Raw genomic sequence first — 24440 nt, forward strand, 5'->3', positions numbered from 1 at the left:
AGGAGGTGTAGGGAGAGCCATTTATGGTGAGAAATAGTGAGCAAGGAGGTGCTCTTAACAGGACTCCATGTGGAGACAAGTTGTGATTACGCGTTTGTCCACTCTGCAGGATAGCAAAGGGGGGAGGGTCCTTCATTGCCATTTAAACTTTGGCACAAAGTAGTGGTACTAACGATGAATGGCTCGTATTGACGAAAGATATTAAATTCCAGTGACAAATTGCCACTTCGCTTCTATGTTTTTAAACGTTGATTTTTATTACTATTGGTGCCGGATGAAACTTTTTACAATACATCAAGGTGAGCCTGAGTTGGGAGGACCAACTCAGTTGAAGAGTGTGTGAATGTGGTGATTGGAAGGTTGAGATCAAGGACAATTATATAGAACAGTTTGTAACTGTGCAGATACAAGAGAAGTAATCTATGAGTAGGTATCAACCAAGGAGTCGCGCATCTCGTTGACAATAGCAGTAGGTTGCGCGTCTTGCAACTTGAAAATGCTCTCCATGACACTCAATTCAGTAGAGGTGGTGTCCATACCAGCGAAGGCACACCAGTCATTGACGACGCAACCAGCTCCAATAACATCAGAACCACGGTTGACGGTACCAGCGACAAGAGGAATCTGCAACAAGGATGAAAGTTCATCTTGGTCTTGGATGGATGTACGTGGGTGAACAATACCACCCTGGTTGCTCAAGGAGCAGTAGGATCCGACCAAAACTTGGTCTGCGATGGTTTGGCGGAAAACCTCAACGCCCAAAACATCAGCAATGATCTCTTCAGTCTCCTAATATAAAAAACACCTATCAGCAACAAAGGACATCCACTTTTTCAAATCCGACAAATGCTTACTCTGTCAATATCAGGATGGACAAGGGCAACATAGTCATTGCAAACAATGACATTTCCGAGGGCGGAAAGTCTTTCCTCTACTCGCTGAACGGCTACCTTTTCAGGCAAAGAGTTGCGAATGTGTTGGAGTTCTTGGTCAGTGGTAGTGTTGGGGACCAAGAGGCCGTTCTTATTGCCGACGCAAAGACGTCCGATGATTCGGCATCCAGCAATGGTGGTGTGAATAACGGGTATAACGTCGCCGAGTTCTCCTTCAAACACACTAAGATATGGGCGAATGAGTTAAAGTTGGGTGGGGGCTAAAGTTAAATATGACTGTATTTACCTGTAAAAGTTTTCTGAGCCGCCAACAGCGACCAAGCAGTAGGAGTTGGTCAACAAGGAGAAGACACCAATTTCGTTACTGTTCTCGAATTGAGCACGGACAGCCATGATTAGAGAGATGCGAAGGTTGAATCAGCGAGTTGCTTTGATTTTTTCTTTTTATTTGGAACATTTTTTTTTTTTTATGTAGCAGGCGGAGTTATTATGTGACGCGCTTATAGCGATAGTTTTACTGCGGCGGTTGGGATTATGACCGGAGGAACCTCTGTCCAACTTCATTAACAAGTCCGAGGAAGCTAAAATATGTCAAAGTGTTTGAATAATCAGAATGATATGACCTGCCGCAGCAACACAGTAAAGATAGTTTACCTGTGGGTATTATGAACGGTGGTGCCTCCTAAAACAATTCGAACGCCAGGGGTCGACGCATTGAGTTGTGCCACATACCTCGCTTCTTCATAGGTTGCACCGCCAATAAAGAAGATGATGATATCTTGTGGCCGATCACGACTAGTACCTGTTGGTGGTATGGTTGTTCCATCTACATATGGGTGAGTGGTATCTTTGAGTCTGCCTTTCAACATCAGATCAATTGTTTCTCCCATATGAGGTGTATGCTGTGTATACACATTCTCGACACCTTTCAAGCCCTTGAATGCGCTGCGGCCGCGAGATAAGAAACTTTGGTTCGAGAAAAGGTCACCCTGACGATTACCATGTCCAGCGTACAAAAGAATGGCCGGAACAAGCTACAAAGACGAAAAATGAAAGAATGATTAGTGTTGTCCATGATTTTACAATTTATCTTGCACTTGAAGGACTTACCGAGCTCGCGTGTTCACTGACACCATATCGATCCAACAAATCTACCAATGTTTTGATGCTGTTGTTGGGTGCTTTCTCATAGCGCAGTGCATACAACAGTACCAAGACAACCTTTGCTTCTTCCGTCACATTATCATCTGCAATCAGCGTTTGGATATTCTGTCGGACGCGAATGGCTGTTAGTATTCCTGCAGTCAAAGCGCCTAGGCCAATGGCCCGTATCTCCATTTTCTTCCCCTTACCTTCAAGTCATTGTTGTGGTTCTCATTGCAAGCAAGACCTTGTTCAAGTTCACTGACTTCTAAAAGCTTTTCTTGGGCAACTCGACGACTCAGTTCGCTGACTAAAGCTACATGCTTGGATACATTGCCAGATAGCTTTCGGAATTCTGGATACTCTTCTACAAATCGCTTCATATCCGCAATAGATTCTATATTCATATTGGATTTAGTCTTCACTTGATATTCGTCTACGTATGACTTGATATTTGCGCCTAGATCGCCTAGGTTGAGGTACATGGATTTTTTGAAGAATGGGTCCTGGTCTGGTGAAAGTACAATTTCCTACACATGAAGGATGCAAAGACTGAGTATGCTGTGCTACCCACCCAACCACTCATACCTTAATTTTTACCTTCAACTCCTTCTTTATATCAGGCACATTGGAAAGGTCAACTCTGCCATTCTGAATCCCAATCATGCCATGGACCATAGCTTGATACGTCCACTGTGATAAGAGTGGTGTTACGGGGTCATTTCTTCGATCCAAAATCAACAATACTGGAGGAGTGTCGGTTTTGCGGAAGTCAAACAGTTGTCCTTCTTGCTGTATCTGATACTATATAGGAAGCCGTTTGTCAGACGCAGCCCATTTCACATAAATATCTCATGACACCAACAAAAATTTACCTGGATCTCTTGTGCAAGCCTTTTACCCATTGAACTGACACTTTCATATCTTATGATAGGCTTCTTCTTTAGACTCAATAGCGCTGCTATAATGCCTTGTACAGATCGATCAAATGTATAGCCATCCCAGTCTTTAATGCCATTGCCAAACAGCCTATAGTCTGGAAGATCCATTCCAAGTGAAAATAGATCAGAGTTGATGGCAAGATAGTCCCCATAGTATTCCTGAATAAATAAATTTAGCAGGAAATACATGTAGTTCAAACTTAACGCCTTAGGTCAGTACCTGTATCTCTCTGACGACTTCATGTTCATCCACTTCCGCTAACCGCTCCACATCGGACTTCCTAATCGTGTTGCTGAAATCTAAAAGAGCTTGTCAGTCATTGAAAGGAGGTCTATTGATGAAGTAGGGTGTGCTTCACGTACAAATATAATAGTCGCCGTAGCATGGATCTCTGAGCTCGGCTATCAGCCATTGCAAACTTTCGGATGTTGGACGCAGGAAGCATAGGCATTTCAAGTGACGCATAGTGTCTCTGTCTCTGTTGTCAATACGGTCGATAAGATAACATTCTTTGGTAAGTAGATTGGATTGTGTTGCCACAAGCGATACTATAGGAGTCTTCAATCGTAGTGAGAATAGGATTAGAACCGAAATTCAAGGTACAGAGCATTCGGTAGATTGCAATGCTAATTACCGTCTCCGTGTCCAGCAGAAGAACTTTCATGCCTGCCACCTCGTCAATCATCTTGTTGACATAATTCTGTACTGCTTTTATGACATCCATATATGCGTACTATGGGTGGACTCGTTGACTACCAAAACGCCAAGTGGAAAGGTCCTTGGGGTTACTGGTTGCTTTCGGGGCTCTTTGCCAGTTCAATCACGTGGCTGTTGATTTCCACGTTTTGAAAGTCTTCGCAGGACTGAACCGAGCTCATTTTCGCAAACGTAGCAATGCAGTCGTATTTAAGCATGTTGAGGACAAGCCTTTTTAGAAATGGTCCTTTTCACACCCCTTTGATAACACCAGCTGCGAAATTACTCCCAATACCCTCATTCTTACTTCCGCGACTGTATACCAGCAAGGTTCCACGAGCCACTGACGGCAACGCTAACACAGAAAGTGCTGCTCAGCGACAGAAAATTGTGCTGAACGACGACGATCTGATAGAGACTTTTGTGCGAGGATCAGGTCCAGGGGGACAATGCATCAATAAGCGTAGCAATTGTGTGGATTTACGACATATACCAACTGGATTACGAGTGCAGGTGGGTTTTGTGAGTAATATCAATCAAGCATTGTCAGGAGTGGCATTAATGTACCGATAAACAGTGTCAGCAAACAAGATCATTAGCACAGAACCGAGGAATAGCACGAAAATTATTAATAGCCAAATTGGACGACCGAGTCAACGGCACATTGTCCAAGAATGCTGTGAAGGCAAAGAAGATTGCAAAGGGGAAAAAGCGACAAATGAAACGAGCAAAGGAAAAGTATGGGGCTAAACCCGCGCTTTCTACCATGCCGGAAGGTGACGATAGCGGCCAAGTTGATGTGGAGGATGAAGATGATGAAGACCTTTATGAGGAAGTGTTGCTTGAGGAAGTTGGTTGTATTCGCCATAATGGCATTGAAGACCCGGTTGTTGATAAAACTAACGTGGTGTCGACATGACCCGAATGTACCCAAACTCAAATGTATAATAAAAGGATCCTTTTCGACACGTTCTGTATTACTTCTTTTTCACAAAATCATATAAATTTTTCCAAGCGACTCGTGGCAATAGTGTTCCCGAAATTAGCAATTGGTCCTGTCAGGTCAACAAACATAACACACTCCTTGTGGTCAGTCCTGACTTTCCATCAACTTGCCGCGGCATCTTATATCCTTATTGAAGTTGAGTTTTCGGCACTCATCTTTCCCACCGCCTTTCCCAAACTCATAGCCCTGTACCTTCATTGTCGGGGCTCTTCCCCATTATGGACATTGTGTATAGCAGACTGAATGTGCTGGAGCGCATATGGTCAGAACATGGTGGCTGTTCAGGAGACGCTAACGAAAACTCGGCATGTTCAGAGAACGCACGCATAAAGCTCAAGGTATATTGAATTTCATGGCTATCTTATCATGCAAATCTCGTTTGACATATCCGAACACCATATCCCGCTTGCTTGACAAAAGACTCACAGAACGTGTATTTAGGACGTGATTTGGCATATTAACATTGCAATACAAACCGAAATGCGAGAACGTCGGTTGTTATCAGCAGAAATTGAAGATCTCATGGTAGGATGTTTGGCCAGTTCACCGCTACTTGATGCCTTGGGTTCCCCTTCTAATTTTAGCTTGCATTATAGTCAAGTATCGATGGCTATTGTCACATTTTAGGTATCCAGATTGATACGGTGCTAGCGAAAAGTTTTGTGAACAACAATGCAGATTCCGTATCTGAGGCATTAGGCGGCTGGCTCATTGATCTGCACGGCGACAGCAACCCAACATATGGAAGAAGGAAAGCTTTACAAAGTCTCGATGCTCGATTGCAGGCTGTTAGTGAATTTTTCATTGAACAATTTGCTGCAATAATCAAAGGCTTATTATTGTTATTTTGGCCCTTAATAGGAGGTGGATCAACGATGGTCGTATGTAAACGCTTGGATTGCTGGCATCCAAGATGTCTGTGTGGAATTGCACATGGACAGTCCCATACTTCCAACGCAGGTTAGTTTTGAAAGAAGTTTGTATCGCCTATGGGCCCTTCAAGCAATACTGATTTTTTTTTCAGCCGGATTCCTCTGACTTAAGCTGGGCTACTGTTCAAGGAGTAAGTATAAGCGATTATCGAATTGTACTGGAAGGTGCCTCTAACTTTGGCCTGTTGCGCGTAGATAAGCTGTCAGTACAGAGATCATATGAAGATACTTGTAGGTGATTCCAAACAATTACTATTGTTTGCTTGTAAACATGCATTAATCTATTATGACGATCACAGAATGACAAACGCTATCAGTTTGAGCACAACATGATGCTCATTCACTTCTACCTCAAAGCACTCAACATATCCTTAGGCGATGATTCTCCTTTCGATACTGCTATACAAGTAGTCTTCAGTAATATACCAGCACCCTCAATTATACCCACAACACCTTCTGATGATCACATCTATTACAACCGCTCTGTACCACAGCCACTATCTTTGAAAGACGATTGTCTCGACTATTTAAATAGCAAAGTGATGGCGCTAGAAACTGAATATCGTGAACGGAGCGCACGCCGCGCCAAACTACAAAGGGGGATCAAAGCAATGTGGGATGAGCTACAGGTCACCGATAGAAGCATACCAATGACGGAAAGTGTCGCTTTGGAGTACTTGGACCAGGTAAGATGTACGATTTGATCGATGTACGAGCGAGCTGAGTACTAACGCAGCGAACCTTCCTATACAGTTACAAAAAGAGTTTGATATGCTTCATTCGTTGCTACGGAGGATGACAGATGATTACATTGGCAAATACCATGACTTGTTGTTAGCTCTCTGGGATAGATGTATGGTATCGCAGCAGGATAGAGAAACGTTTATAGAATCTTTACATGAACAAGGTAAGGAAGGCCATTAGTCTACAGTTTGTAAGGTGATCCATACAGGATAACTTACATTCCGTCGTCTCCAGCTGAAACCATGGATCAAGTCAAGCAAATGGTGAAAGATCATATTCAGTACCTACAGCGCATTGAACCGCATAGCATCAAAGTGTTCAAAGCGATCAAGGTGCGAAAAACGCAGATTCAGGTACATACACCCCTAGCGCAATATCCATGACACTCGGGCATTTCAAACAATACTAATTTGTTGTTGTTTACGAATAGAAAATGGTCGAATTCGAAAAAACAGCATCGGATCCACGTAGATTATTTAAATCATCCTTTCAACTTTTGGAAGAGGAGAAATGGAGAAAAACATGCTTTCCGACGCTTCTGAGGATGGAGGAAGATTTAGAAATTGCTGTACGAGAACTAGAATGCATTATGGGCAAGTATTTTGTTCTGGACGGTGAACGGTTTCTAACTACCTTGGTAAGTGTTTGGCTCAAGATGACTGGGTTGGAGGTTGCATGCTAAATTAGTTCTATCCTCTCTGCCCTTAGCAACGTGAAATTGCTGAACGAGACGCTCAGCAGACGTTCTTTGGTTTTATGGATTCCTCCAATCAAACCCGCAAAAGCAGCCAAGACGGATACTACTCCAAGTCGAATGATAATGATGGTAAATCGCGTATGTCACGCACCTCCTCGGGCTACAGCTTGAGCAAGCTGAAGATGGAATCTCCCAGAAACAAAGACCAAAGCGAAGATTCGACCTTGACATCGCCCATGAAGGTACGGTTCCGGAATGGCAGTATTTCCAGCCCAGGAGTGCCAACAAGGACGATGTCTACCAGCATTTTGGACCGTAAGGATTCCGCCTCGCAAACATCAAAGCACGGCTCGCCGCAGAGCGCTTGGAAAGGAACTTCACCTGGTGATTTCAAACCGAAAATCGAACGGTCCATGTCCAGTATGGTCGGTCAGGAGAGTCGACGAAATAGTAGTCTATCGGGTAGCGTATCCATGCAAGCGTTGACGAAACCAACCTTCAGGAACAAACGTCATAGCTATGACTCTGTCAGCAGCAGTGATAGCGACAAGTTGATGCCAGCTACACCGCCTCTCCAACGGCCTTCCACTATTCCCGAATTGCAAGATCGACTTGGCAACATGGAGGAATTATAGTAGTCCATCCTGGCGTCTTTTGGTCATATATGACCAAAGGCATTATAAAATTTTGGTCTTTCAATGTATCAATGTAAAATATTTTTCAGATCTCTGCCAAGTGTAAAAAACCAAAAAAAAAACCAAAAAAGCAATCAACCAAAGAAAACAATTTTGCAGTAGGATTCAGTTCATCTGTTGTTTAAATAAAACTTTATCCTTGAATCAGTCGTAATAATCTATAGCTCCAGCCTATGCCAATCCTTAGTGTAAAGGGGATCCTATATCTATCATGGTGGGTGTGCTCATGGTAAATGACGTCGAGCAGATCAAGAAGGTTTTGGTCATTTCACGCTGGTCTGTAACGTGTCTACGTACGGTCCGAGCAATTAAATTTTTTAAGCCGTCAAAGTTACCGTTGTCTTTGTCTTCTCCACCTTACTCTTCCACATGTTAATGATCACTATATGATACTAACCATATCATTGTCATAAGCCCATACATAATCGACAGTTCCATACATCGCTTATGAAAACATACCCAAGTTTACGAATGATATAACCATAAACGGAGAATCTCCAGAGCACTAGAGGATAAAAAATCATCCAGTGGATTACATTGTCATTCGCTAGTCATCCGCTGTGGAGTAAAGCGCGAATCAACCGATTAGACCGAGAACTGTGCTATTGAAACAAAAATGGACAAGAATTTATCACAATGCCGCAGAACAAGAGCTTGAATGGCTCCATGATCAACAAGTACCGCAAAATGTGACAAGGCATGATGAGGAATGGCCATTGCATACTGCAAATAATCTTCAGGGGACTTATAAAGGGGGAGGCAAACTAGACTCTGAAAAATGTCAACTCCAGTGTAAATTTTGGAGGGTAAGTAAAATTTTTTTTAGGCTACCGGTGATACTTGTGGTGTTGATTGATAAAATGTCGAGGTCGCTTTCTTGATAGATCTGCAGAAGTGTTATGTTTAATTTTGTTGTTCATCATGAAGGAAAAGAGAAAAAGTGAAATACTTGTCCATTCCTCATACTCGCGTGCACATCACATTCAGCGTGATAATTTAAACGGGTGGAATCACGATTGTGACGCTAAGCGCTTATAAACCAGTTGAAACGATTTATGGTCTTGGGTAGGGCTTAACACGACCAGTATTAAACGTAATCTGACCTTTGCATGCATCAAAGATAGAGGCTCTGATTGTCTTCCTTTCCTTCATAATTCATCTCATTTACCGAACTTCTTTGTACTATTCATTGTCATCATCATCGCTATTCACCTCATACAACCAGCATTCAGAAACATGTACATCATATCAACGATAATGAAATTTACAATCATCACACTTGTAGCATGGCTGGGACCTGCGTATGCCATTCAAAATGGTACGGCTGTCAAGGACTCAACGCTCTACCCCTACTTCGTAACCATCGGGAACCCACACGTGTGTGGAGGAGCATTTTTATCACTTGAACCTGAAGCTTGGGTATTGACAGCAGCGCATTGCGTATACGATGCGCCTCTTCCTCCACCATCACCAAATCCATACTTTGCCAGTTTCGGCGACGTATCTCGGCCAGATCAACATATAGAAGCCATCACTGATTGGATTGTCCATCCAGGTTATGTAACTTCATCTGGGGACACCGACATGCGCTATGATCTAGCACTGGTCAAGCTGAAACGCCCAGTCAAAGAATCGTCCACCGTGTCTAGAGTCGCCATCTACCAAGACACTATGGCGCTCAACGTCAACACCACTGGTGAGTCTATTTGAATGGCTGTCTTCAGTGTCCAACTCTATAAGTAACCCATTCCTTTCATTCAGCATCTGTTATGGGCGTAGGATACACAGGCTTCGGATTGCCTCAACCATCACAGTTGCTGCACATGCTTGTCCAAGTTACCAAATACACTCCAGGCAGCTTGGAAATGACGGAGACAAACCCTCCCGTTAATTCAGCGGTATGTCACGGCGACTCCGGCGGGCCGCTCATCGAACGATCGCCTTGGTCAGGCCGACCGTATGTTTTGGGTATACTTTCCCGCATCTTCAACGCATACGACCCCGACCCAGGAAATGCGACGTGCCCGTTCAATTTCGATACGTCGACGAATGTCACGACAGATGGATACGTCAATGTTGCATATTTCACGTCGTGGATAGCGGACATGACTGGTCTCTCAGAACAATTCCTCACCACGCCACCTACAGCCGATGTTTCGTGGCCAATTCCCAATCTACAGAAAGCAGTTCTTAGCACTGCCAACCGGGACGTCCCGGTCCCCTTCCACATCATTACCTGCATTTTCATATTCAGTTTATTCTATCACATGGTGTAATAAATGAGAGCATTGTCAAGAAAGTACAGTAAAGAAAAAGGTATTGTCTAACCCGAAATTATTGTCAGATAGTATTTTAAGATAGAAAAAAGGGAAAGAAATAGATAAGGACAGAACAAAAAAAGAAAGCATAGATACAGACGACATTATACGATTACAAGTATGTATAAATGTCATTTTTAGAAAGGGGGAGGGGCAAAAAAAAATGGGGAGAGTAGGCTTAGATTTAGAATCTCAAGTAGGTTCGTTTCATGTCGGTGAGGCCAATGAGAGACTCAGCCAAAGTAGGTTGGGTAGATAGGAATTGAAATGTCAATAGAGCAACCATCACTGTATGTAGGAAAGTGAAGACGTTAGTTTCTATGATAGACTATACAATGATGAGCATACAACGAAAAAAAAAAAACAAAAACTTACAGCAAAGTAATGGCACCCAGAACACGAAGAGTTTGCGATCACGTCGCTTCTTCTCTTCCATCAGTTCAAGGCCGCGGAGGTAGTGGCTTTCCTTTTCAGCCGCGGTCTGGATAGTATCTGTAGTAGAAATGTCCTCATAAGCTGATGACAAGTGGTGCTGCTTTCGTACAGTTCGGCTGGTAGTGCCTCTGTTAGATCCATCCTCTGGGTCGGCTTCAGTCTTGTCAAAAGCGGATTCATCATTTCCTTTAGCAGCTCCCATAGCATACGCAAGTGCCATATACCATGCTAACGTCTGTTCAGCTTCACCTGTCTTAGATTTCATCATGCCTTGGTTAGGGATGGCGGGACCGCCAAACATGCTGGCCATGGACATATTGGAAATAGCAGCAAAGTTGGGCATGACGGGTCGCGGGAACGCCATGAGATGATCCGTAAGACTCTTCACCATCTTATTAGAAGAATCTATCGTATCGTTCATGGGGGTCAATCCAAAGTTGGGCAACATGGGTGGCATGCTGTGAAGCATTTCAGTGGGAGACTTGATATGGTTCAGAGGGTACGATGCTTGCTGCTGTAAATGTGTGAAAGTACGCTTCATCCAATTTGGCTCTTGCTTTGCGTGCTCATGTAGAGATGGTTCATCATCGTCCGAGTGCAAAATTGGGGAGCCGCTCACAGCGACAGCATCGACAACTTCATTGAGAGATGATCGGTTCTTACGAGCTCCAGACGATAGCCAGCTGACAGCACGGTTACCAGGGTGAGCAGAACGTAAATCATCCTCAAAGCCAGATCCGCTTTCATCGGTCTCAGAGTCTGAACTTTCTCCATCGAGCCATACACTGCCGAATTCATCGATGTACAGGTCATTATGAACTTCTTCGTCTGAGCTTGTGTCGTCTTCAGTGGTATAATCAATCTCAGAATCCATCTCGGAGGAGGCGGCGTAAGCACCAGATGAGGCTCCATCTTCTTCACTGGAAACAGCCGGGAGAGAGGCTGGGATGTCAAAGGGTTGGAGGTAGCTTGTCACCTGGTAATGACCTGCTTTTCTGGCCATATCCAATGGCGTTAAGCCAGCGGAATTGGTCACATTGGGGTTGGCGTTGGATTGATCAATCAATAACTTGACAACCGCACTATGACCAAGCCAGCTGGCATAGTGAAGAGCAGTGTATCCATTTCGATCAATGGCATTGACAGGACAGCCCAAGTCCAATAGCGCTTGAGTCAGCTTGGTGAATCCTAGCATACATGCAAGATGAAGCATGGACTGAGAGCTGTGGTTTCGGAGTGTCAAATCGGCCTTTTGTCCATTGTCAATCGTATCCATGACATCAAGGACTTGAATGATTTGTCGCTCTAGGTCAACGGAGCGGGGTGAGTCGGTTGCGCTGAAAGAGGACTGCATAGTATGCTGCTGCTGCTGCTGCTGGTTGGACGATGCTTGAAGGTTATTGTTACCTCCAGCACTACCGCCTTGAACAATGCGCATGGCAATTTCGCGTGCGTCTTCGACTTTGCCTGTCATTTTCAAACCAACTACTTGCAGAGCAAGTTCCATGAGGGCACGGTCACTCTCATTGAAGTATGTGAAAAGAACGACATCTTGACCATCAACGACCAGGGGGTGCTCCTTGAAAGATACCACAACTGTTCCAGGATTGACGGAAGGTGGAAGTATGCATACAAGTGTATTGGGACTCCAGCAGTGGGTTGGGATGGCAGGAGAGTCTCCAAACATGCAAGTAAGTCCTTCATGGAAACCGGAACCTAGAACAGTGACTTCAATGCCGCCATAGGTTGGGCCTTCATTGGGTATCAAACGGTGAAGTCGAGGGGCAGAATTTCGTTGATTACGATTTTCCGGTGGTGGAGATAGCAAATGCGACGCTGGTCGTTGATTTTGGAGCATTTGTAATCCATCCAAAGGCATGACAGGTGCCTTAGGCTGATTGGGTGGCGGCGCTCGGAAATCGGAGAGAGTTGCCTCTGCCATAGTAAAATCTCCATCGAGACCAGTGAAGGCACCTACGTCTCGCTCTTGCTTGATTTGTTGCATATTGAAAGTCTGTAAATGCTCTGCTTTTGGTGAAGGCGTAGCGGATGGCATTGGGTTTGAATTCGTTTGTTGGTGGTGAACATTGTTTGGTAGCAATTGCTTATGAAGGGCAGGAGCAATATTATTAAACAAGCCAAATGTGTTTGGTACGTTCTCTGCTGCTGGAGACAATGCTGGAGTAACAGGCGATTGTGAGGCCGTTATACTCTGGAAGGATGGTGAGTGCGTATTTCGCATCAGAGCAGAAACGTCTGGCGCAGCTGGATGTTCATATTCGGTGCGTGGGCGCTTGCGTCCAGTCTTCACCTTGCTGGACTTGTGGTCATCCGTAATCATGATAGGTGGAGACATGCCGGTAGCGATTTCTTTACCAGTATGGTCCTTCATGGCAAACAAAATTCTAAAGACAAAACAGGGTTAGGAAAACCATCGATATTACATCTAAACCATCCAGAACAGTACGTACCGGAAGCCGACTTTTTCATCGTGATGTCTACAGTAGCAAGTGATTCGAGTAGGAAGAATAGTATCTCCAGAGCTGAAATCAACTATTTCACTGCAGTTGAACAAGAGTACTCTGCTTTCTTCGAATGCCAAGGTGGTTTGGTCGAAAGGGTCTTCTGCTTCTGTCTTATTCTTATTCTCTTTCTTTCTTTGCGATCGACGACGCTGTAATAAAATGGGGCGGGTTTAGCGGGTCAGCAATGAGCAGTATAAACATTCAAATGAAGAGGCATACCTCTCGTTGGATGCAGCCAAAGCATGTAATGACTTTCTTCGAAGGGTCACTAGCACAAATGACTCTGGCATCTAAATGAAGTAATTTGGAGGAATTCAGGGACAGAATACTGCCATCCATAGCAGTGATAGCAATCTTGCCATTGCCTTCACCAGATGCAGCAGCCATCAGCGCAGACCGCTTAAGCTTGTCTCTAGCTACCATATGTTCAGGTAGCTTGAGATGAGACCAAAGAGGTACTTTTTCGCCTTTGTCAGTCACTAACTGCATACACAGCTTGATTTGTGTTTCCACTCGCGACTTGGCTCCTGTTTCTGGAACGCCAAGAACCCTGATTTGTAGTTTTCTGCAAAGCCATTTTTGTTGGGTTTAGTCAGGACATGGGGGACTTATCACGTGTATATGAACAACTTGGAAAAATGATTCGACTTACTTTGAATCCAATGACTGAGCATCTGCTGTTGATTGGGAGTTTGTGTTGAACGTGCCATTATTTGCAGTGTTTCCACTGGTTCCATCAGCCGAGTTGGAGTTACCTAAAGTTGGTCTGTAAAACAGTTAAAATTAAACGCCCATGTTTCAATGAGGTGAAAATATAAGGAAGTAATACTGTACAAGCTATTGCTGAGATTTTGAGGGTAATGTGACAGATATTCTGTAAAATTTCGAGCAAGGTTGGGGATTGCCTGAGGAAATGGGTTGGTCGCAACATTGGTCAAGAACTAATAATCAAGGGTTAGCTTTTGCGTACACGCAATGGCAGAATATGTTTAGTATCCTATTACATTATTAAATCCACTCCAGATGCCAGTGCTAGAAGCCTCGGTCGGCCCAGTTGTTGGAGGCTGATGAGGTTGAACGAGAATATCATTGAAGGGTACACCAAGATCGAGGGTGGGAGCATCTTCGAGAAATGAGGCCTCCTGCTGTGACTTTTGCTCGGAGGAAATCGATTCGGTGGCATATTTATATTGCTCTGACAATGCCGATGATGTATCCGGTGGCGATGGGGATTGAATAGGAGTTGTAAAGCCGTCAGCTTCCATCGTTTCTAGTTTTGAATCCATGTCCATAAAGCTTGAGTTGTAAAAGGGATCTTGAGTGTCTGTATGAAAGAATAGATTGAGCTGGTCTGCTTCCTCATTGGGTTCACTGGTTGAAGATGAGGAGGGCGAGTCACATGTGTTACTGTGCTCTGGTGTTGATGGTGCCGTTTCTTCAGAAGACTGCTTCTGCTGCATTGAAGATGGTAGTGCTTCCAATGTAGATGTGCAGGCTTTGATCAGTTTCTTTTTTTGATGAAAAGCCTTTTTGTCGCTTGTCTGCCTGGAATTCAATCTTTACTGAACCGTAAAGTGTTCCCCAACTATTGAGCGAAATTTTCACTCGGCCACGATGGTGGATGAATCACGTGCACAGCGTGACATCAGCATCTTCCAATTGTTCCCACTTTTTTTTTCTTCGCTATTTTGCGCACAGTTGCTATACGCGCTATTCAGTCCTTTCGAACAAATTAACATGGAGGACATCGAATACAACGATCAGAGAAGCCCTAGTGTATGTCAGATTACCATCATTCAACTTGAAATTACCCATATCTGTTCAAGTCTTAACCGTCTCTTTTCCTTTTCTATTAGCGCTCACCTGCACGATCTCCTCAGAATGGAGCCGACGAAAAAATGGACGATCGACGATCTCGCTCTCCTTCCCGCTCGCGCTCTCCTTCACGAGAGGCAAGAAGACCTCGCTCTGTTTCGCGAAGCCCTTCTCCTCGACGAAAGGCCAGCCGTTCCCGTTCCCGCAGTCGCTCTCCCGTTCGCTCTAGAAGACACCGAAGGTAGGAATCTTTTCCCTCCCTAGCTTTTCAATTTCTACTTTTTTTTATGGGGGCTAAACGTGATTTGAGGAGACATCAATCGACTATGGGTTAAAAAAATGCGACGCTATCATTGGAATGAGTTTTCCCTGCTACGACCACGATTCAACATTATTTGGGGTGATCGCTGTGAAATATCCGACAAACCCGATAGAGCTATTAGAACGCCATATTAATTGACTGGTTCCCATTCTTGCAACGACCAAGTGTAAAAAATGAGAATTGGCAAGATTGGCGAGAGAAAAGTGAGATCTTTCAAGTGATCACTGCCGAGTGAAAATTGGGTTACAAGTGAACAAGATATCAAAATAGAAATCTTCCAATGTTATTTTTCAAAGAATGAAGGCTCTCTGTAATTCCTCCCCTCAAGCCGTTCAAATTGCTGATTCAGTACAAACACTGCTTCTCTCTTTCCTGCAGTCCTCGTCGCTCCAGATCTCCCCGTCGCCGCAGCCGCTCACCTCGCCGCAGCTCCAGATCTGCTCGTCGTGATAGCAGATCCCCTCCTCGTCGCCGTAATCATGGTAGCCGCTCTCGCTCGCGCGATCGTCATAGCAGCAGAAGAAGGTTAGTTATTAGTGGAGTGGTCAAAAAATCTGTCAACCATACCGACTGACTTATGGACTAAACTTTCTTCCAACCTCGTCGTTAGTCCCTTCAAAGGCGATAGAGTAAGTTGTGTTATAGAGCAATTTGACATTTTTTTTTTCATTTACTAACGCCCTCCTCTCTTTCTTCTCCTCGTCATCTTCCATTTTTCAGGGTAATGTCCAACCTTCCAATGTTATTGGTGTTTTCGGATTGAGTCTTCGCACCCGCGAAAGTGATCTCGAAGATATCTATGGCAAGCACGGTACATTGGACAAAGTGACAATTGTCCAGGATCATAGGGTAAGCGTTATACTCTTTCTGTGTCGTTTTTATTATTCATCAAGCTAAATGGCCTTTATTATAGACTGGTCGATCGCGCGGTTTTGGTTTCGTAACATACACTGATCCTGACTCCGCTACTAAAGCCATTGAAGCTACCAATGGCATGGTATGTTAACAGTTTCAAATCGGACGCGTTCTATGCATGAATTAACCTATTATGCCGTATTTTAGGATATCGATGGACGTAGTGTCAGAGTTGACTTCTCAATGACTCGCCGCCCTCATACTCCTACTCCTGGTGAATATATGGGAGAAAAGCGTCGCGGTGGTGGCAGTGATCGTGGTGGTGACCGTGGCGACCGTGGCGACCGTGGCGGTGACCGTCGCTACGGTCGTCGTCGTAGTCGTACCCCTCCACCTCCCCGCTCTCGCGGTCACAGATCGTACCGTTCTCGCAGTCGCTCATGGTCTCGCTGAATACCATAGGCTTATAGCTTGTTCATAGGCTTTCCAAATAACTTTTTTCTTTTGACCATTCTTTAAATATTTGCGTGTGTCTCTATCATTTTTATGCCGAATCCCCAATAAATCAAAAAAAAAAATTGCCTCCCAGCAAACGTCGGGTGCGAACGGATTTGGCAGGCGTGGAAATTTTATAATTTTTTTTTTTTTTCTTCTTTTCCTTGGACAAGCTCTCCATTCGAACTTCTTTCCCTGTACAAATGCCTTCACATGTCACTTCGTCTGACTTGACTCCAAGTCAAACAGCTCTATGTGGCAGCGTCGCTGGAATGATAGCAAGGTAAATGTCCCAGCTCCATTAGCCCTTCAGCTTCCTCCAGTACCTACATTTAATACGAAACCTTTTGGTATCAGATTCGCCATCGCTCCCTTTGATGTTGTCAAAATTCGGTTACAGCTACAGTCTCAACGACAATACCTCCCATTTTCGCGGCAGTCAGTGCCAAATTCTGTAAAATATACTGGCCTCGTGAATGGTCTTAAGGTCATTGCTCGTGAGGAAGGAATCCGAGTAAGTGGTAATCATGGCGTCACTATTTGAGAGCAACGACTGACTCATTCATTCATAGGGGCTCTACAAGGGAAACCTCAGTGCTGAATACTTGTATATTACGTATGGAGCGACTCAATTTTACGCCTATCATCAAATGGAAAATACAATTACCGCTCTGGTAAATGACGGGAAATCAACCAGCTGTAGCTTATCTTTGCACCCCAACTTATGGTCATTTCATTTTAGGACACACAACAAGTCATACCGAGTCCTGCAAAAGCGTTTTTATGCGGAATGGGGTCTGGCACCTTTGCAACGACTGCGACGTATCCTTTCGATCTCCTTCGAACCAGATTTGCAATGCAGGGTGAAGTAAAGGTATATCTCCCCTGAACACTGTGGCAAGTGACTCCTTATATTCTAACCCTGACTGTCAAAAGGTGTACACAGGTGTCATTCAGGCTATCCGAGAGATAACACAGACAGAAGGAGTCCGTGGACTGTACTGGGGACTGGGGCCATCCATTACACAAATTATGCCATATATGGGGTTGGTGTTCATGAGTTACGAAATGCTGAGCTCAGCGTTCTCGTGGATGAGGGTAAGAAAAAAAGGATTTGATGAATTGGTGTTCACCAGAAGATTGACGTTACATTTGGAAATATTAGGTCAATAAGATGCTATCGGAGGAGCATAGGGTTTGGCAAGACGGTACATGTGGTGCACTGGCTGGATTGATATCCAAGTGTGGGGTGTTTCCTCTGGATGTCGTACGCAGGCGGTTACAGGTGCAAGGGCGTCACCGCACAGACTATGTCATAGCGAGCATACCGGAATACTCTCGAAAATCCGTTTTAGCCTGTATGAAAGCGATCGTTCAAAAGGAAGGCGCCCTTGCTCTTTACAAGGGCTTAGTCCCTGGTCTGGTCAAAGTGGGTCCTGCTAGTGCTATCAACTTCTTGGTGTTCGAAAAGAGCAAACGCATTCTAGTCTACTTCAAGCATCGACACGACCAACCTCAGTCTAATAGCACTTCTGCTTTCATGGCCTTGTAATAGACGAGGATATACCCCCCCTTACCTTTTGTCTCCACTAGTAATAATCATTTTAAAATACTAATTGAAAATTTGAAGCCTCTTGAAACCTGCATTTTTCTTGATACCCACACCAGAGCGCTTTTGTTCGTCACACATTGCTGACTTCATCATCTGAGACAGAATCCTAGCTTTTTTTTTGCTCTTCGTCCATCTCAGAGATATCCATGGCGGTAGGTAGAAGGGCTAATGGCCCACCCAAGTCGTGGAACACGCTTCATGGGACTAATGCTCGTTTTCGTTCAGGATAATGCCGCAAAACTGCAAGAGCTCAAGCTCAAGATTGACCAAAATGTCTACATGAGGGATAAAGCTATTCAGTTGCGAAAAATGCTACAGGATCGCAACGCGCAACTTCAGTGCGACACGCAAATTAAGGAATCGCAAAAGTATATTGACTACTTTTCAGAAGAAATGACCAAACTGCAGAGCCGGTCGGATTTTGAGAAGAATAGACCTGTCAGTTCACTTCAAACTACAACCGACAACAATTCGGCACCACCAAGGTCAAGTAGTAAAAGTGTTGCGGTTGAATTGATGGACCAGAAGAGGGAGACAAATCTAGGTAAGGTTGCTTGTGTATTGCCATACGGTGGTGGTTCGTCTGAGTGGCCGCTGACTTTTTTTTTTTTCACCAGATCTTTTAAAATCAGATACGAAAATCAACAAAGCAAAGGTTTCTTTGAAGTTGCACGAACTAGAGTATAAGTTGGATGTGGAGAAAAAAGTTCAAATCGGTATCAGAAAGTTAGCCAGTACCTTTGAACGTGATCCATCCATTGTCGATCGCCGACGCATATCTGAGGTACAGGGCCAGTTATCTGAAAGCAATGAAAAGATAAAGCTGCTCAACAAGGCTGTTCGAAAATACAAAAATCTTTATATCGGAGAAGAAGACGAAGATGAAGCGGAAGGTGGGTCACTCAACCTTGTAATGCGTTGCATGCCTGGGCGTCTGGTTTTTTTTTTTAACTCGTCTCGCTTGCAGAAATCGAAACTCAACCAGGACAGCGCGGACAACCCGGTATGCGACGGCCTGTGACCGGCAAAGTTCGCTTGAGTATTCTAGAAGCCCGTGAACTTGCACATGCACCAACTAGGACATTTAAGACCCCTGAAACAGTGGTTGTGGTCAAGATTGATGGCAACATTTGTTTTCGTTCTCGTCCTTCGCGGTCGGATCACTGGAATGAACAATGCGAAACGCACGTTGATAAGGCATCCGAAGTAGAAGTGACTATTTACGATCAATCCGGAGAGCGAAGTGTACCTATCGGTGTGTTATGGCTCAAAATTTCGGATATTGCAGATGGTTTGCGTAGGCAAAAAATCATGCAAGACAATGGTCCTGGATGGGTATCAGCTGAAGTTGCTCAACAACAACAGTATCCACAATTACCCTCCGCGGGTAGCCAATATTATGGCCAGAATCAGATGCCGCATTTGAAACAAGACTCCCCAGGCATCACTGATGTTAGACAAGATGCTACTCAAACTAACCAGGAGGGCATAGAAGCTTGGTTTGATGTAGAGCCTGTCGGTCACATTCGCCTTCAATTGAATTTTGGTGAGTAAGAAATGGCACCAATTTTGGCGCCAAATCTAATAAGCTATAACTATGTCACTCACTTGCCTTTCTCCTTTACCAGTTCGAGAAAATGCAAGCCGCCGACCTTTAGACAAACTTGGGCGTGCTGGTGCCGTTCGTCAACGCAAAGAGGAAGTACATGAAATGAATGGCCATACATTTGTCGCCAAACGATTTTACAACATTATGCGATGTGCTCTGTGTGGCGAGTTCATGGTTAATAATGGCTATCAGTGCGAAGGTAAGATTAATCTCCCATAGGATACCTCCTATTTTTCTTTTGTTGGAACATGCTAAGCATTTTGCACATGTCTGTAGATTGCGAACTTTCTTGCCATAGGAAATGCTACACCAAAGTGGTCACCAAATGTATCTCTAAGTCTGATGCTGAATCGGTATGTGCAGACTTTTTCAAATGTTTTTCACAGATGATTGGACAGTGCCAGTACTAATTGTTGTTGTTGTTGTTGCTTTGAAATTATAGGACGCAGACGAAGATAAACTCAATCATCGCATTCCTCATCGATTCGAACCTAACACTAATATCGGTGCCAATTGGTGTTGTCACTGTGGTTACATGCTCCCTATTGGTATTAGAGGATCCAAGAAGTGCACAGGTGAGGCAATTGAGTGGCTACAATGTTTGTTATGGCTATTGTGACTTATCCCTGAAATACGCCTATATAGAATGTGGAATATCTTGCCATAGCAAGTGTGCGCATCTTGTTCCGGATTTCTGTGGTATGTCCATGGAAATGGCCAATCAGATGCTTCAGGAAATGAGAGCTGCTAACAAACGCAAGACGCCGCAAGCAAGTACCAATAAAGCCAATGCAAGCTGGGAACGACCAACGAGCACAGGATCTATCAATTCTCAAAACGATGCCTCAAGCCTCATGGGTAAATTGTATATAGATGATAATATAGCACCTACTGGACCTACCACAGCATCACCTTATCGACCAGACACAGCCCAACATATGAAACCAATGCCACCGCCTCCTACCAGTCCAGATCCATATTCTCGACCTCAGCAAGTGTTCGATCCAAGGATGAATATGCCTCAGCCCATGCCTCCGCCTCACGGTACACCTAACCGCTATGCACCTATTCCTAATAATGCATTGATGAACCGACCGCCGGCTCCACCACAAGGCTCTTCGCCCAAGATGGCTCAGCAAGGCTACATTCCTCAACCTTATCCCATTGCACCATCACATCCAAGCTATCAAGCTCAACGACCCCAACCACCTCAGCACGAAATGCCTAGAGTAAGTCCATGCTTTTTAACATATAGTCCGTTTTGCGTTGTTCCTTTATACTAATTGTATACCAAAATAGTTACCGCCATCACAGGGGCCTCCTACTACCCAAACACGCGGTAAAGTTACTCTTAACGATTTCAAGTTTTTGGCTGTATTGGGTAAAGGAAACTTTGGCAAGGTGAGAAACTATGAAAGAAGTTATATATTGTAATGGGGGTTTCAGCGGCTAACCAGCCCTCAACATAGGTCATGCTTGCTGAAGAAAATGCCACTCGGGAGCTGTATGCCATCAAAGTGCTGAAGAAACGGTTCATCATTGATAACGATGAAGTGGAAAGTACTCGATCTGAAAAGCGGGTGTTCTTGGCGGCAAGCATGGAGCGGCATCCATTCTTGGTCGGCTTGCATTCATGTTTCCAAACGGAATCACGCATCTACTTCGTGATGGAATATGTTAGTGGTGGTGATCTTATGTTACATATTCAACGAGAGCAGTTCTCGGAACGCCGGGCAAAGTGAGGGCCACTTTCTCCTATTTCAGAGAGGATTTTGTTTCGGATGCTAACCTTTCCTGTCATTTCATTAGATTCTACGCTTGTGAAGTCTTGCTTGCGCTTGAGTACCTCCACACACAAAACATCGTCTATCGTGATTTGAAGTTGGATAACATCTTGTTGACCTTGGACGGACATATCAAAATTACTGATTATGGTTTGTGCAAGGAAAATATGGGATACGGCGCAACGACAAACACATTCTGTGGTACTCCCGAGTTTATGGCTCCTGAGATTCTACTGGAACAGCGATATGGTCGAGCTGTGGATTGGTGGGCTTTCGGTGTCTTGATCTACGAGATGTTGCTTGGTCAATCACCGTTTAGAGGAGAAGATGAAGACGAAATTTTTGACGCTATCTTGGAGGATGAAATCCTTTACCCTATCAACATGTCTCGAGATTCAGTGTCTATCTGTCAAAAGGTAAGGAACCGACAAACTCGCATTTATGGCATAATCGATATCACTCACTCATCCGATTATCCAATAGTTGTTGACACGCGATCCAGAGAGACGCCTGGGTAGTAGTCCAGCAGATGCGCAGGAAATCAAGGCCCACCCATTCTTTGCCGGCGTGCACTGGGATGATATGCTTCAGAAGCGCGTCCCTCCACCATTTTATCCGAAGATTACAGGAAGAGCAGATACTTCCAATTTTGATGAAGAATTCACTCGCGAGATGCCAGTGCTTACACCTATTACATCAACACTTAATCGCCCTGAACAACAGGAATTTAGCAACTTCTCGTATACTGCTGACTGGATCGGTAAAGCTTAGACATCACCGCCCGTCGGAACCATTCATTATTTAAAAAGAAAAAAAAACAACAACATAAATCAAATATCTATTCATAATAATATTTTCAAAATACAAGAAGCGAATTGTAGACACCAACTAAACAGCTGTCTAGTTTTATACTACCATCTATTCTACAAGAATAATAATTCAGACACCTTATTCCTTAAGTTTTTGTCCGTTAAAAATGCTGTGAGTTGATGTCTTTGTTCGATACGTTTGTGCGAACGTCATGAGTAGATGAAGAAGCACGCTTAGTCGCGACGGGATGACATGATAGAATGCCACAAGCCTTGCCAGTCCACCATAATAGGGCTGCAAACAAGCAAAGCTACACCAAAGGCAGCCATGACAGTGAAGAAGCCTCCTAGTTCCATGAGAAAACCAGCAGCCACAGGGCCGAAGAACATGCCGGTGGAGAAAGCCATATTGTACAAGGCATACACTAAACACAAACATTAATGACCTATCTATGGGCTGGTACACTGTAAGCTGAAACATTTACCTTGCGCGTATGCAGCACCGCCCTGTAGTCCAAACATTAACCGATCAGCAAAACAGTGTAATCCATAACAAAACATAAACAAAGCAAACTTACAATTTCATGCACTACTTCACCCATCTCGGGCAAAATGGGGGTTAAAGTCATTGGACTGGACAAACCGAAGATCATAAGCGGGGGGATGATCTGATAAACGGACGAGTACTTGATGGCAAGAACAGGTGATATAACCGCCATGGTAATCAGGCCAGCAGCCGAAATGGATTTTCTGCCGTAATTATCAGATAGGTAGCCAATGACAGGTGAAAGGAAAGCTGGCACGACCATGAAAACAAATATGACTGAAACAATGAAAGCATTAGAAACATTATGTTGCTAGCTTTGACTGATGTGGGATACCGTCTGAAGACAAACGGATGACTTACATCCAGTGGTAGACGAAGAAGCGCCATACTGCTCCTTGAGATAAATGGGAAGAGCAGGCTCAATTCCGGAAAATACTGAAGCACTGATAACAACGCAGAGGACGCAAGACATAATGCGCCAATTCTTGAGCAAACCGATCATGCCAATGGAAGGCTTGGCTTTGGCATGACCACTGACCAATGGAGTGGCTTCCGAGGCCTGTTCTTCCTCGGTTCTAAGCTGATCTTCCTGTTCGCGGATAGCCGCCTTTACACCTCCATGCTTCTCGGGCTCGCTAATCCATAAGATAGCCAAAAAGTTGATACTGGCAATGGCAGCACAAACATAAAATGGAACGGCATATCCCCAGTATTCCAAGATCCAACCAGCAAGAGGCGGGCCAACTGCAAAACCGAATGTATGTGCCGTCAACACGGTTCCCATGACAGTCCCGAGACTTTCCTTTGGAAACACGTCTGCAAGCATCCCTAATCCAATCGTCCTGCATTAGGGGGTGGCAAGGTAAGAATGTAGTGGGCCGGATTCAAACTCATTGTGAAACACTACGACTTACCAGCTAGCACCTCCAGAAACACCTTGAGCCATACGAGCTACCACCAGCCAAAAGTATGTATCGGCCTTAGCAAATGCTAGAGTCGACACAGCCATACCAATTAAGCCGAACATCATTGGATACCTTCTATTCTCATACTTATCAGATAGAATGGCAAAGACTGGAGTAGACAACAGGAGTCCAAAAGCATAGCACCCAAAAAGAAGGCCAACCATTCTAGAGTCTCCATGAAGACGCTCAATGACTAGCAAGGGCAGCACTGGGATGACCACACCGTATACCACCATATCTCTATTTCCATAGAAATGTTATCCATTGACGGCTGAGGATAATTGTGATACATCAGCGTTTGACTTACGTGAACAAAGTATAGGCAACCACCGATGCTACCGAGTACTTTGAGCGTCGTAGTCTGTTCCACCATGACCAGGGTTGGTCATTTCCGGCCATTGTTGGAGATTAGCAAGTTGAAAAGGTAAAGAAAAAAGTGGATGATTCCTAATCAGGCACTGTAATTGAGAAAAAATTTGGCTGAGATCAAATGATGCCACAGCAAGCGGATTGGTTCTCTACCTTCTCATTGCTGTAAAGACGTTGAAATAAGAAAGTAAAGAAGCATTTTGCCACTGTTCAATCTGTGTGTATTTTTTGA

The 24440-nt window shown here is 44.3% G+C and overlaps 11 protein-coding genes across 11 annotated transcripts; 7 read left to right on the top strand and 4 right to left on the bottom strand.

Annotated features, from left to right (window-relative positions):
• Nucleotides 1-420: 420 nt before the first annotated feature.
• Nucleotides 421-1286, bottom strand: K450DRAFT_270328 (uncharacterized protein; the record flags this gene model as incomplete). The annotated part of the gene is made up of 3 exons (XM_051592960.1): nucleotides 421-789; nucleotides 855-1116; nucleotides 1180-1286. 3 exons carry the CDS (start codon nucleotides 1284-1286, stop codon nucleotides 421-423), a joined length of 738 nt encoding a protein of 245 aa, XP_051446140.1.
• Nucleotides 1287-1310: 24 nt separating this feature from the next.
• On the bottom strand, nucleotides 1311-3781 carry K450DRAFT_233261 (uncharacterized protein). The gene is made up of 9 exons (XM_051587725.1): nucleotides 3613-3781; nucleotides 3341-3536; nucleotides 3198-3277; nucleotides 2912-3136; nucleotides 2637-2840; nucleotides 2246-2566; nucleotides 2004-2162; nucleotides 1548-1927; nucleotides 1311-1474 (listed from the first exon to the last, which is right to left on the bottom strand). The coding sequence occupies exons 1-9, from the start codon at nucleotides 3700-3702 to the stop codon at nucleotides 1426-1428; spliced, it is 1704 nt and encodes a 567-aa protein (XP_051446141.1). The 5' UTR covers nucleotides 3703-3781; the 3' UTR covers nucleotides 1311-1425.
• A 937-nt stretch (nucleotides 3782-4718) lies between these two features.
• On the top strand, nucleotides 4719-6090 carry K450DRAFT_233271 (uncharacterized protein). Its single transcript, XM_051587726.1, has 7 exons — nucleotides 4719-4763; nucleotides 4865-5018; nucleotides 5122-5205; nucleotides 5277-5468; nucleotides 5542-5640; nucleotides 5705-5743; nucleotides 5808-6090. The coding sequence occupies exons 2-7, from the start codon at nucleotides 4899-4901 to the stop codon at nucleotides 5943-5945; spliced, it is 672 nt and encodes a 223-aa protein (XP_051446142.1). The 5' UTR covers nucleotides 4719-4763; nucleotides 4865-4898; the 3' UTR covers nucleotides 5946-6090.
• On the top strand, nucleotides 5877-7194 carry K450DRAFT_233277 (uncharacterized protein). The gene is made up of 5 exons (XM_051587727.1): nucleotides 5877-6298; nucleotides 6366-6519; nucleotides 6591-6709; nucleotides 6787-6949; nucleotides 7098-7194. The coding sequence occupies exons 1-5, from the start codon at nucleotides 5942-5944 to the stop codon at nucleotides 7172-7174; spliced, it is 870 nt and encodes a 289-aa protein (XP_051446143.1). The 5' UTR covers nucleotides 5877-5941; the 3' UTR covers nucleotides 7175-7194.
• Nucleotides 7195-8936: 1742 nt separating this feature from the next.
• K450DRAFT_286239 (uncharacterized protein) lies at nucleotides 8937-10173 on the top strand. Its single transcript, XM_051593530.1, has 2 exons — nucleotides 8937-9444; nucleotides 9510-10173. Exons 1-2 carry the CDS (start codon nucleotides 8985-8987, stop codon nucleotides 10022-10024), a joined length of 975 nt encoding a protein of 324 aa, XP_051446144.1. The 5' UTR covers nucleotides 8937-8984; the 3' UTR covers nucleotides 10025-10173.
• Nucleotides 10124-14702, bottom strand: K450DRAFT_233279 (uncharacterized protein). The gene is made up of 7 exons (XM_051587728.1): nucleotides 14031-14702; nucleotides 13861-13967; nucleotides 13679-13792; nucleotides 13246-13591; nucleotides 12973-13175; nucleotides 10442-12906; nucleotides 10124-10354 (listed from the first exon to the last, which is right to left on the bottom strand). Exons 1-7 carry the CDS (start codon nucleotides 14484-14486, stop codon nucleotides 10251-10253), a joined length of 3795 nt encoding a protein of 1264 aa, XP_051446145.1. The 5' UTR covers nucleotides 14487-14702; the 3' UTR covers nucleotides 10124-10250.
• Nucleotides 14703-14719: 17 nt separating this feature from the next.
• Nucleotides 14720-16220, top strand: K450DRAFT_233286 (uncharacterized protein). Its single transcript, XM_051587729.1, has 6 exons — nucleotides 14720-14802; nucleotides 14883-15082; nucleotides 15542-15688; nucleotides 15774-15792; nucleotides 15884-16012; nucleotides 16077-16220. Exons 1-6 carry the CDS (start codon nucleotides 14764-14766, stop codon nucleotides 16167-16169), a joined length of 627 nt encoding a protein of 208 aa, XP_051446146.1. The 5' UTR covers nucleotides 14720-14763; the 3' UTR covers nucleotides 16170-16220.
• Nucleotides 15780-16652, top strand: K450DRAFT_233295 (uncharacterized protein). The gene is made up of 4 exons (XM_051587730.1): nucleotides 15780-16012; nucleotides 16077-16160; nucleotides 16226-16394; nucleotides 16500-16652. The coding sequence occupies exons 2-4, from the start codon at nucleotides 16158-16160 to the stop codon at nucleotides 16535-16537; spliced, it is 210 nt and encodes a 69-aa protein (XP_051446147.1). The 5' UTR covers nucleotides 15780-16012; nucleotides 16077-16157; the 3' UTR covers nucleotides 16538-16652.
• K450DRAFT_233303 (uncharacterized protein) lies at nucleotides 16628-18168 on the top strand. Its single transcript, XM_051587731.1, has 5 exons — nucleotides 16628-17027; nucleotides 17086-17187; nucleotides 17256-17387; nucleotides 17450-17611; nucleotides 17679-18168. Exons 1-5 carry the CDS (start codon nucleotides 16767-16769, stop codon nucleotides 18063-18065), a joined length of 1044 nt encoding a protein of 347 aa, XP_051446148.1. The 5' UTR covers nucleotides 16628-16766; the 3' UTR covers nucleotides 18066-18168.
• Nucleotides 17980-22378, top strand: K450DRAFT_233306 (uncharacterized protein). The gene is made up of 12 exons (XM_051587732.1): nucleotides 17980-18277; nucleotides 18351-18669; nucleotides 18743-19018; nucleotides 19093-19671; nucleotides 19754-19933; nucleotides 20011-20087; nucleotides 20177-20309; nucleotides 20380-20963; nucleotides 21034-21135; nucleotides 21204-21472; nucleotides 21544-21934; nucleotides 22002-22378. Exons 1-12 carry the CDS (start codon nucleotides 18272-18274, stop codon nucleotides 22287-22289), a joined length of 3204 nt encoding a protein of 1067 aa, XP_051446149.1. The 5' UTR covers nucleotides 17980-18271; the 3' UTR covers nucleotides 22290-22378.
• A 64-nt stretch (nucleotides 22379-22442) lies between these two features.
• Nucleotides 22443-24263, bottom strand: K450DRAFT_233309 (uncharacterized protein). Its single transcript, XM_051587733.1, has 6 exons — nucleotides 24147-24263; nucleotides 23789-24079; nucleotides 23235-23716; nucleotides 22906-23150; nucleotides 22813-22834; nucleotides 22443-22752 (listed from the first exon to the last, which is right to left on the bottom strand). Exons 1-6 carry the CDS (start codon nucleotides 24236-24238, stop codon nucleotides 22562-22564), a joined length of 1323 nt encoding a protein of 440 aa, XP_051446150.1. The 5' UTR covers nucleotides 24239-24263; the 3' UTR covers nucleotides 22443-22561.
• Nucleotides 24264-24440: the final 177 nt, after the last annotated feature.

This window comes from Umbelopsis ramanniana (assembly GCF_025399195.1).
Source record: "Umbelopsis ramanniana AG unplaced genomic scaffold K450scaffold_16, whole genome shotgun sequence".
NCBI classification, from domain to species: Eukaryota; Fungi; Mucoromycota; class Umbelopsidomycetes; order Umbelopsidales; family Umbelopsidaceae; genus Umbelopsis; species Umbelopsis ramanniana.

What these genes read in the sequence shown, in the direction of transcription:
- K450DRAFT_233261 (XM_051587725.1), bottom strand. Translation starts at nt 3,702, where the DNA reads ATGGATGTCATAAAAGCAGTACAGAATTATGTCAACAAGATGATTGAC. An exon ending in CTACGGCGACTATTATATTT is followed by an intron (nt 3,278 to 3,340) that starts GTACGTGAAGCA and finishes AAGCTCTTTTAG; the next exon opens with ATTTCAGCAACACGATTAGG. An exon ending in ACCACAACAATGACTTGAAG is followed by an intron (nt 2,163 to 2,245) that starts GTAAGGGGAAGA and finishes CGCGTCCGACAG; the next exon opens with AATATCCAAACGCTGATTGC.
- K450DRAFT_233271 (XM_051587726.1), top strand. Translation starts at nt 4,899, where the DNA reads ATGGACATTGTGTATAGCAGACTGAATGTGCTGGAGCGCATATGGTCA. An exon ending in ACGCACGCATAAAGCTCAAG is followed by an intron (nt 5,019 to 5,121) that starts GTATATTGAATT and finishes ACGTGTATTTAG; the next exon opens with GACGTGATTTGGCATATTAA. An exon ending in TCGATGCTCGATTGCAGGCT is followed by an intron (nt 5,469 to 5,541) that starts GTTAGTGAATTT and finishes GGCCCTTAATAG; the next exon opens with GAGGTGGATCAACGATGGTC.
- K450DRAFT_233277 (XM_051587727.1), top strand. Translation starts at nt 5,942, where the DNA reads ATGATGCTCATTCACTTCTACCTCAAAGCACTCAACATATCCTTAGGC. An exon ending in AGAATCTTTACATGAACAAG is followed by an intron (nt 6,520 to 6,590) that starts GTAAGGAAGGCC and finishes CGTCGTCTCCAG; the next exon opens with CTGAAACCATGGATCAAGTC. An exon ending in AGAACTAGAATGCATTATGG is followed by an intron (nt 6,950 to 7,097) that starts GCAAGTATTTTG and finishes GACGCTCAGCAG; the next exon opens with ACGTTCTTTGGTTTTATGGA.
- K450DRAFT_286239 (XM_051593530.1), top strand. Translation starts at nt 8,985, where the DNA reads ATGTACATCATATCAACGATAATGAAATTTACAATCATCACACTTGTA. An exon ending in GCTCAACGTCAACACCACTG is followed by an intron (nt 9,445 to 9,509) that starts GTGAGTCTATTT and finishes CCTTTCATTCAG; the next exon opens with CATCTGTTATGGGCGTAGGA.
- K450DRAFT_233279 (XM_051587728.1), bottom strand. Translation starts at nt 14,486, where the DNA reads ATGCAGCAGAAGCAGTCTTCTGAAGAAACGGCACCATCAACACCAGAG. An exon ending in CAAAATCTCAGCAATAGCTT is followed by an intron (nt 13,793 to 13,860) that starts GTACAGTATTAC and finishes ACTGTTTTACAG; the next exon opens with ACCAACTTTAGGTAACTCCA. An exon ending in GCTCAGTCATTGGATTCAAA is followed by an intron (nt 13,592 to 13,678) that starts GTAAGTCGAATC and finishes ATGGCTTTGCAG; the next exon opens with AAAACTACAAATCAGGGTTC.
- K450DRAFT_233286 (XM_051587729.1), top strand. Translation starts at nt 14,764, where the DNA reads ATGGAGGACATCGAATACAACGATCAGAGAAGCCCTAGT. An exon ending in ACGATCAGAGAAGCCCTAGT is followed by an intron (nt 14,803 to 14,882) that starts GTATGTCAGATT and finishes CTTTTCTATTAG; the next exon opens with CGCTCACCTGCACGATCTCC. An exon ending in CGCTCTAGAAGACACCGAAG is followed by an intron (nt 15,083 to 15,541) that starts GTAGGAATCTTT and finishes TCTTTCCTGCAG; the next exon opens with TCCTCGTCGCTCCAGATCTC.
- K450DRAFT_233295 (XM_051587730.1), top strand. An exon ending in CCGTCGCTACGGTCGTCGTC is followed by an intron (nt 16,395 to 16,499) that starts GTAGTCGTACCC and finishes GCTTGTTCATAG; the next exon opens with GCTTTCCAAATAACTTTTTT.
- K450DRAFT_233303 (XM_051587731.1), top strand. Translation starts at nt 16,767, where the DNA reads ATGTGGCAGCGTCGCTGGAATGATAGCAAGGTAAATGTCCCAGCTCCA. An exon ending in CAATGCAGGGTGAAGTAAAG is followed by an intron (nt 17,388 to 17,449) that starts GTATATCTCCCC and finishes GACTGTCAAAAG; the next exon opens with GTGTACACAGGTGTCATTCA. An exon ending in CAGCGTTCTCGTGGATGAGG is followed by an intron (nt 17,612 to 17,678) that starts GTAAGAAAAAAA and finishes TGGAAATATTAG; the next exon opens with GTCAATAAGATGCTATCGGA.
- K450DRAFT_233306 (XM_051587732.1), top strand. An exon ending in CTAAGTCTGATGCTGAATCG is followed by an intron (nt 20,088 to 20,176) that starts GTATGTGCAGAC and finishes TTGAAATTATAG; the next exon opens with GACGCAGACGAAGATAAACT. An exon ending in GTAAAGGAAACTTTGGCAAG is followed by an intron (nt 21,136 to 21,203) that starts GTGAGAAACTAT and finishes CCCTCAACATAG; the next exon opens with GTCATGCTTGCTGAAGAAAA.
- K450DRAFT_233309 (XM_051587733.1), bottom strand. Translation starts at nt 24,238, where the DNA reads ATGGCCGGAAATGACCAACCCTGGTCATGGTGGAACAGACTACGACGC. An exon ending in GTTTCTGGAGGTGCTAGCTG is followed by an intron (nt 23,717 to 23,788) that starts GTAAGTCGTAGT and finishes CCCCTAATGCAG; the next exon opens with GACGATTGGATTAGGGATGC. An exon ending in CGGTGCTGCATACGCGCAAG is followed by an intron (nt 22,753 to 22,812) that starts GTAAATGTTTCA and finishes GTTTGTGTTTAG; the next exon opens with TGTATGCCTTGTACAATATG.